The 9,194-nt window shown below is 40.3% G+C and overlaps 1 protein-coding gene and 1 long non-coding RNA gene across 3 annotated transcripts in view; one reads left to right on the forward strand and one right to left on the reverse strand.

The window, feature by feature from the left end:
- Window positions 1-2,942: 2,942 nt before the first annotated feature.
- The window catches only part of LOC106940540 (influenza virus NS1A-binding protein homolog A), a 16,277-nt gene continuing 10,025 nt past the window's right edge, over window positions 2,943-9,194 (reverse strand). For both annotated transcript variants that reach the window (XM_015023309.1, XM_015023308.1), the window contains exons 8-15: window positions 7,233-7,343; window positions 6,689-6,830; window positions 6,375-6,599; window positions 5,538-5,659; window positions 5,183-5,309; window positions 4,941-5,072; window positions 4,399-4,572; window positions 2,943-3,616 (exon numbers count right to left, since the gene is read on the reverse strand). In XM_015023309.1, coding sequence (XP_014878795.1) covers window positions 3,354-3,616; window positions 4,399-4,572; window positions 4,941-5,072; window positions 5,183-5,309; window positions 5,538-5,659; window positions 6,375-6,599; window positions 6,689-6,830; window positions 7,233-7,343 — 1,296 coding nt within the window. In that variant the 3' untranslated portion in view covers window positions 2,943-3,353. The remainder of the gene's footprint in view (window positions 3,617-4,398; window positions 4,573-4,940; window positions 5,073-5,182; window positions 5,310-5,537; window positions 5,660-6,374; window positions 6,600-6,688; window positions 6,831-7,232; window positions 7,344-9,194) is intronic.
- LOC106940541 (uncharacterized) overlaps window positions 3,823-9,194 on the forward strand; it is an 8,955-nt gene continuing 3,583 nt past the window's right edge. The window contains exons 1-2 of the long non-coding RNA XR_001423126.1: window positions 3,823-3,837; window positions 7,863-7,865. This is a non-coding gene — a long non-coding RNA (uncharacterized LOC106940541). The remainder of the gene's footprint in view (window positions 3,838-7,862; window positions 7,866-9,194) is intronic.

A 9,194-nucleotide genomic window follows, 5' to 3' on the forward strand; every position in this document is an offset into this window, starting at 1 on the left:
AAGCGCTGCATATCTTCCACCCCCATGATGGACTGGCGACTTGCCTATGCCTATCTCAGTTATTAGAGATAGGCATTAACGCCGCTGCGGACCCTGCAAAGCTGGTGCTTTAAAACACTTTTTCCGTTTCATACTACTTCCATTAAGGGTCTGCTGGTTTAAAATGCTGAGAAGCCCAAAACTAACATCTGGTTTGTCATTTTAAAGCTTGAAATTACTGATGTGATTTTTGCCTTACAGATGGTAGAGATAGCTGAATAAGTTTATGTTGTAGATTTGCAAGTTTTATAAATTCTTTGTGCCAAATTTAAAAAAACATGTGTGTACGAGTCTTTTGCTCTTGTAAATTAAATCTTACACTCCTAAAATCACTTTGCCTGATTTCTTTGCTCAAGTTGAAGCTTTTCTGTCTGTTACAGTTCATGTAACGTGTGATTCTCTGTGCACAGCCTCATGCGGCTGCATGCGTGTGGAATGATTAAATGGATTAAACCCAGGTGACGGCAGCAGACAGGCTGAGATTACACCGGCTGTTACAGTGAAGAGTTGCTACACGAGGAGACGTCATCCAGACAAAGGCAAAGGTAGAGCGGGGTTTAGGGTCACTGGTAAGGAGAGCCAATAATGATCAGAACTTTGGGTCTTCGTAAAATCTCAGCACAGTTGGACAATGAACAGACATAGTTCAGGTTAAACATTTTTCTGGAGAAAAACTCAGCTTCTCAGAAAAATAAGACCAAAGAAAGCTATTCAATTTTAATCATCTTATGTAAAGTTATGACTGCTGACTTGATAGTCAGTCGTCACGCTACACAAGGAAGGCAAGCCGCAAAAATTCATTGCTTGAGATTTTAGCGGGCCACAGAGTGCTATATTTAAAGATATTGTTTGAAAGGTTAGTGGAAGGAAAAAACCTGGAAAATCCATTCTAGAAATTGACTTGAACAACTCCATTAACTTTTATTACTGGTTGTATTTAAATGTTTATGTCATCAGGAATATGATTAAACAATAACAGACCCACAACATGTAAACACGAGGAGTTTTAAATGGTAATGTTAATCTTCTACAGAGTTTGACATCATTTCCTAGACAGCTTTATCTGTCGTTTCAAATCTATTGTAAATCATTTGTGAATCTGTTATCTGGTTAGCTTAGCCACAAATGTGTACTCACGTTTCGTTTCGAGTGCTTCGAATTTGAAAGACAGACTAATGAATCGAATGTTTCATAAAACTTATGCAAAAACTTTCTTAATATGCTAATTGAATTAAAGTATTTTTTGAAAAAAAACGTGTTTTAATGGTCAGACAGTAACGATGACCGGATTCAGGATTCCGTCCCTACTTTCTCCTGCACATGACACATTTGCAGCCGTCAGGTGGATCAGCAGATTATCTGACATCGACTTGTGAATGAGCACAGAGGGAGGGATTTAACTGGTTCTGGCAGGCAGCCTCAGATGTCTGGGGTCATAAAAAAGGAGCCTACTCATCCAGCCCTGTTTCACAACCCACAGCCACTCTGGTTGTGCCTTCCTGCTTTTTTTTCCATTCAAATACTTGAGTCTAATCTCCTTGGTAAGACACTTAGTGGGACTGAATATAACCTGGTTTACTATGGTAGTCCATGGGGAGAATATAAATAGTTAAAGGTTAAAAGGCAGAGGCCATGACACAGTAATTGGAGGACGATGCAGTGAGAGCTAAAACTGGACTCACAAAATCAGCTACTGATAATTTATTAAAGATTCAAAGACTAATTAAAAGTTGTTTTATACTTTAGAAAAGTGATTTTCTACACATTTTATGTCAAGCTTCAATAACTTTGCATACATTTTATCTACTAAGTTAACTATGAATTTATGATTAATATAAATGTTTCCAGTTATCAATAAGAGGCAACATTTTCTGCTTAGAGTTTGTATCAGAGCTGAGAGGCTTTGATATGATGCAACTGCCTGGTGTTGATCAGGACTGTAGAAGCAGCATTTTACACAATTGTTTTTAGAACAGCTTTACAATAATCTAACCACCACGTTGTAAGAGTGTATTATTCCATGTCTGAGCTATGCTGATAGTGTAAATGACTGAATAAAAGTGGCCCAGGAATACAGCCTTGAGGAACCCCACATGCAATATTTCTGTTCAGAATTCAAATTACGGAATGAAAAAGGTTCTAGTCTGCAGGATAGTCAGAATCCATTTCACAAAATACTACACACTCCCTTGCATTTTCCAATCAGTATGTTTGACTGGATCAACACTGTTGAGATCTCAGGAGGATTTTTATCAGAGATTCAACTATAAGCTTTTTTTTTTTTTAAAGAAATGGATCAGTTATTTACCAACAAGAACAAAGCAGACTGAAAACAAAAATTAGACTTATACGATTTATTAATTAAGAAATGTTACAAATGTGAAATTTCTTGCACCAACATTCCTTCCAGAAAAATCTGCCAATGCCTGACACTTTAAAACACAAAAGGATTCTCAGTAAATTGCAGCTCTACGTATATCAACTAGTTAAAAATCACATTAAAAAAAATTGTTAGCAGAAGCATGGTTGTGCATTTCTGGCATGTGCACAAAAAAGGTCAACTAAATCTGGCACTGGTTAGATTCATGTAAGCTCTCTGCTACTACATCTATGTTACTGGTAAATCAGCAGTGTATAAAAATATAAAAAAGGCCATCATTTTAAGAGTCAAAAAACAATCCGGTTTATTTAAAATGACAGAAAGCTTTGACGGGTGTTTAGCAACTCACACTGAGTAAGGCTTCAAACCACTGACCTTTAAATATTTTGGGAAAAAAGAAAGACATTTCCACAACAGAAATTTTCTTAAATAAACTTTATACATTTTCTGAACTCAAATTATTATCACTTCAAACTGGCACCTTTCCAGGTGGTCAAATAGTAAAAACTCATCTAAAAACCCTCCATGCAACTAGCTTAAAGAAATGAAAAGCACTAAGTGTAGTAAATGTTGGCATACGACAAAAAAAAATTTGAGGAAGAAACAAAATATATACAAGACAAAACCAAAATCTATGCAATATGCAAAAACAAAAGAAGGCGTCAACGTTGCTTTGGGCAGCAAATGCCTGACACTTTAAAACACAAAAGGATTCTCAGTAAATTGCCTCCCCCCTCCCCGACCTGCTAAGATTAAGCCAGTCTTCACTGAAGACTCCTCACCTCAACATCCCCACCCACGTATACCTGTTCATACACGAAAACATCACGAAACACGATTACGTCACTAAGCCTGTTAGTTTGGAAATGAGTGAAGCACTGTGAAACTCCAGAACCCTGTTTCCCCCGTTCTTCCCTCCCCATCCCCTCTCCCTTCACTCAGAGAGGGGAGATGGGGCTTTGGTGCAGTCGTTCCACTCATCCGTTTCGGGGTTGTACACCTCCACCGTACTGAGGAACTCGTTTCCGTCGAAGCCGCCCACGACGTAGATGGTTTCGCCCAGCATGGCCACGCCGGCGTTGCTGCGGGAGGAGATCATGCTGCCGAGCATCCGCCAGTCGTTGCGGGCAGGATCGTACACCTCGACGCAGCGGAGCGCGTGGGAGCCGTCGAAGCCACCCACGACAAACAGCTTGCCTGCGTAGAGGCAAACATCAGCAAGTAAACAATATGCGTTTCAGTAAATTTCTTCAAAATGAACAAGTTCAGGAATGGAAACCTGAAGGGAAAAAAAAAAAGAGGAACATTTCTAAGTATGTCATTGGGACTTTATGTGACAAACAGAACAGAGCGCAATTGTGAAGCAGAAGGAAAATCCACGTCTGATTTTAATATTTTTACAAATAAAAATCTGAAAAGTGTGGTGTACATTTGTATTTGCCTGAATATGACTAGTGTCATATCCCCAACATGGTGGGAGCAGGATCATGCCAAGAATATTTTTTTTAAATATAAACAGCATTGATGGGGAAATATGGAGCCCCTAAAAGGACATTTAAGAGAAAAATAAAAAATTGTGGTCTGCACAAAATACCATCTCTTGAAAGTTTTTTTTTTGGGTTTTTTTTTTTATTTTCTGCAAAACAGTTCAAGCTCAGAGAATCAGATTCTGAATTGGATTTAGAGTTGGACTTTGACTAGGCCATTCTAACCTGTGAATTTGCTTGGACCTAAATCATTTGATATGACTAAGTCCAGAGTCAATATCCTGCTTCTTGAGACTTTAAATCAATTCTGACCAAATGTTCTGCCACCACCATTGTTTTTTCCCGCTTCACAAAGATCCTCAGAGGAAAGAGGCTGAACACAAATGCACTCCACACCTCCATACGCCTTTTAACTTCCAATTCGCTTCATTTTACCATGTTGTCTATGAAATAAAATCCCATTAAAACTCTGTGGTTTGTGGTCGGGCTCACCTGCGTGTACGGCCACAGCGGCTCCCCTGCGGGCCACGTTCATGGGGGCCACCAGAGTCCAGGTGTTGTTGTCAGGGTTGTAGCGCTCTACGGTGTTCAGGCAGTTCCACGACTCTGCTCCTCCAATCACGTACATGAAGCCATCCAACTCGCACACTGCGGCCTGGTGTCTCCCTGGAAACAAAATTGCTGTTGTTACCAATGCAGCTTCAGTGCAGAGTCTGATTTTTTCAGCTGCCTGCATTATCCTATGAAATTTAACACAATGCAGCTTCAGTGCAGCTTCTTTTGTTTTTTTGTTTTTTTTATCTTTACATTTCCAAATATGCCGACATTGGTTGCATTTATCTCAGCATGATATATTCAAAGCACGCAAATTGCATTAGTTATGGTAGAATGCTGTATTTCAAGTATCATATATGCAAATTCTGCATGCCAATACTGTATCTGGCCTAATGGGCGGGCTTTCAGCGCCCATGATGCTAACCCTTGGTGCACTGTATTTGACAGATGTACGACTGTGGAACTGAACAGATACATACTGATGTTAAGGGAGGCACAGTTAGACCAGGTTTTTGCCACAGGGTCAAAAACGTCACAGTTCTTCAGGCCCTTCTGCCCGCAGGGGTCCGACCCTCCGACAACATAAAGCTTGTTGTTCAAGGAGCAGACACCTTTGGAGAGGACACAGCGGAGAGTCAGACCAGCCAGTAAATCGAGTTTAAAATGTTAATGAGGTGTTGTTCTTATGAAAAGGTAATGATCCCCGGTACAGCGGGCTGACCTGCATTGCAGCGGTTTGTCCTCAGCTCTGGCACTTGAACCCACTCATCAGTTTGTGGATCGTACATCTCCCCACTGCTCAGCTCATCAGAATGTCCATTGGAACCCCCGATAACATACAGCTGACCCTGAGGGAGGCAGCCAGGACACAAAACAAGAAATTAACACATTCTAAACTGCAGGGACCAATTAAGGAGCCCAGTTATTTGAACAAGGAGTTGTTAAATACTTTACTGTTTACCAAAGACAAGTGGAACGAGTCCTAACAGGTACAAGCGCACTTGGTCAATATTCAAAATGCCACTTTATTGTAGACTAAACGATAAAGTGAGATAAGAGCGAGCGGTTAGACCAACCATCAGCACAGCCATCTGGAACCGAGCCCTGGGAGTCCGCATGGGCGCCATGAAGGTCCAGCAGTCCTCGTTGGGGTTGTAGCACTCCACAGTCCTCAGACACTCCTCTCTGTTGTAGCCCCCTGCAGGACCACAAAACTCAATATCTGGGAAAGCATTTCATCTCTCTCACACACACACACACACACAATGCACTGCAAAAAACACTAAAGCTTACAAAGTATATTTGGTCTATTTTCTAGTGTGAATATCTTAGTACAACCTGAAATAAGACAAAAACCAACTTATAAGTAACTTTTCAGCAGGAAATAGGAGGTTGTCAATAATTCCACAATGTAATGAAAAAGTACTAGTTCCATTGATTATTTTACTTATAACATGGGAAAAATGTCTTGTTTTTATAATCGATAGTAAGGAATTACTGAGAACAAGCTCCCATATTGTACTGAAAAGTTGCTTGTAAATTAGTTTTGTCTTATTCCAAGTTTAATAAGATATTTGTACTACAAACTAGACCCAAAATACTTGGGAAAATTTTGTGTTTTTGCACTTAAGGACGTAAAGAAGAAAAAAAAAAAAGCTAGCTAGCAGGAATATTAGCAGCTAGGCGCAAACTCCTTGAGTCACATGGTGCAGTAAAGATGTCTGCGCAGGACTCAAACTGATGTGTGACTAACATATTCCAGGTCAACCTATTTTTTCAATGAATTTAAGGCATCTTAAGCGGTTAATTTTAGATATTTGAATTTAACGCTTAAGATATTTTTGCAATCCAGACACCCTGCAAGGTGTGAATACTTTTAGGAGGTAAATTAATTGGATACATTTAAAGCTTACCTGCTGCGATGAGTCTCCCGTTCAGGGCTGCAGTACCCAGGCCGGAGCGAGCGTAATGCATGGGAGAGAGCGGGTGCTCTTCCAGTTCCTCTGGCTGGGCCTCAAAACTGAGACTCTTCATCAGGCAGGGCGTTGCCGTCGGAGACGTCTGGGGACTGTTGCGACCATGCAGGAAGATCACACTCAGCACTCCGTCCAGCACAGCCAGACAAAGATAGTTGCTGTCTAGGGAGACGGGAAGAAAAAAAAAAGTAGTTAATTTAAATTCCACTTCAGGCAACAAAACTAACGTACATCAATCCATAAACACTTACTTGTGGTCTTCTCCGAGGCGATGTACTTCCAGTCTCTCCTGGTGGTTGGTTTTTGGACATTGGCTGCTTGGTTGGAGGGCGAGAGGCTTCCTGAAGAGCTGCAGCTCTGCTGTCTCTGGGCACTCTCACGCACTGGTTTCTTCTGCAAGAGCACAACGCAGCTACAGAAGCCGAGCTTGCACCACAGACCTGCCAGTGGCCAAAACCGAAAGCTAACAGCATCCCAAACCAACGCTTTGATCTGGCTGGCCAATCTACGGTCATTTTAACAAGCCAAGCACCGACATGTTGCCAAATTTTTAAATCAAGTCTCTGCCAAGTTTACTGGCAAAAAAAAAAAAAATAGCAATCGACGCTCAGCTGACAGCAGCGGACATAGTAAGCTGATTTTTTGGTGTTAAACACACCAGATCTAAGCCAAGAATGGGACGGGACGTAGAACAACTAAAGTCAAACACAAGTTGCTAAACTAAGTGCTGAACTGCCGAGTTATGCTTCAGAGGCTTCCTAATTACAGTGAAGCCATCACCAAGCAGTTGAATACCTGAACAAACTGAAGGTGGTCGTCCTCGCCACCAAACACCTCACTGTGCCCATCAATCACCAGCCCTCCATCCAACAGCTTATGGTCAGGTGAGTAGTAGAGGGTTTGCACCTGCAAGACAAACAGGAACAATACACCCATGTGGCTGTCTTCATGGCAACAGACTCAGAACCCCAACAACAAGAAGGGGAAGAGGAAAGAGGGAAGTCGGCAGAGCTGCGAACAGGAAGGGAGGGGAGGGACGAACATCTGGATCTTCAGTTGAATGGAAAACCTCCTTTAAAAAGACACACAGGCTTCTGCTGATGCACACGCCGGGTTAACTGTGTGAGATCAAGAGAGGGAGCTGCTGAAGGGCTGTCAGTGGGTGGAGCTAGTTAATGTTGACTGCACTGCAAGAGGGAACTTGAGGAGAACTGAAAAGACTGCATCTGGAAAGGTCTTCAAATAGGCGACGCGCATGTGTGTGTGTCCGTCTTGGCATCGCGGCTGCTTCTAAAAGCGGTCGTTGAGCTGAAGAAGGTGGTCATTGTGTGGGCAGCCAAATCCAGAGAACAGCATCACATTTAGACCCTGCAGCTCCAGCCAACAAAACAAGATTAAAAAAAAAAAAAAAAAAAAAGACTACAGCAAGTAAAGATGCTGCAGTCACACAAAGATTAAAAAAAATATATATTTCAGAACAAAAAAAAATAAGAAAGTTTGCATTTGACAGTTTGTCTCATCAAGAAAGAGACATGTAAAATTACAAGCTTTCAGTCAGGAGGGAATTTTGAGCGGTGAAGGAATTGCACCGATTGCCTGTTGACCAGAATCAGATGAATTTCAGTTTGACTGATGAGTCAAATTTGCTATTCAAAAATCTAATTTTATTCAGTCAGTGAATGCACCGTAGCTAAGGGGTCAAATCAAACTGCTGAAAAGTTTCAGTTCCAGTCAACTGCTGCTGAGTAAACATGTTTTACATCTACAAGTTTTTGGAATGGAAGCCAAATTAAGCAGCCGTCTTACAGGCTTTGTAGGAAACAGAGATCTTATACAAAATAGTCTAATTTTCCACAAGTAACAAACTGAGTCTCTCCTTTGCTGGATCCAATTTAAATACCCAATTAAATTAATGATGCATCATCCAGACAAGTTTGTCTTATGCGGAGATAAGCCAATCTTATGTTTGCCAATTTCCGATCACGTAAACCGCTGACCTGCAGATACCAATTTCAGTGAATCAAAATATCACAGAAAAAACTGTAATAAAATAAAAATGAACCAATGATTTCTCAAACATAGCCCAAATATAGTGAGCTCTTCAAAAACCTTTAAATAAAAGTAAAATCTTCTAGATTAGTGGAGAAAAGCACCTCAAGATAAAACTAAAAAGCAAATTTCCTTTAGAGATTACAATTCACTGTTTTATCATCTTATTTTATAAGATTCTTTCAAAAATAACAGCTGTTCATATCTTAATTTCTGAGATGTCGAAACTTTGCCAATATGCAATCCTCTATTGCAATTATTAATTTACTGCAACTATTAATAACCCTTAAGAAGCCATTATCTCATGATTGATTATTAAATATTTATATAGATGAGGCAATGTCACACACTGTGTGTGAGAGAGGGCAGTCCATATTACGCAGGTCTGCAGTTAAACAAGATTTTAAAATCACATTAGAATTGATCAAAACTGGTATAAATAGCCTAACAGCCTGAATGTACAGTTGACCCTACAAAGCGCTATAGGGTCACAGTGTTTGAAAAAAGGTTGTTGAAGCACAAAAATTATCCCCATCACTCACTCATTTCTCAAAGCATCTCTAACTGCAAGGGCTTGTAGAAAATGTACACGATTAGGTGCAAAAAATAAAAGAAAAATCTAAAAAAAAAAAAAAAAAAAAAAAAAAAAAAAAAAAAAAAAATTTTGTTAAAAAGGGAAAAGTCCAAGATAGTTTTTAAAAATGTGGG

The sequence above is a fragment of the Poecilia latipinna genome, unplaced genomic scaffold, assembly GCF_001443285.1.
Source record: "Poecilia latipinna isolate Pla-1442-1.1 unplaced genomic scaffold, P_latipinna-1.0 Scaffold3272, whole genome shotgun sequence".
Lineage (NCBI taxonomy): Eukaryota > Metazoa > Chordata > Actinopteri > Cyprinodontiformes > Poeciliidae > Poecilia > Poecilia latipinna.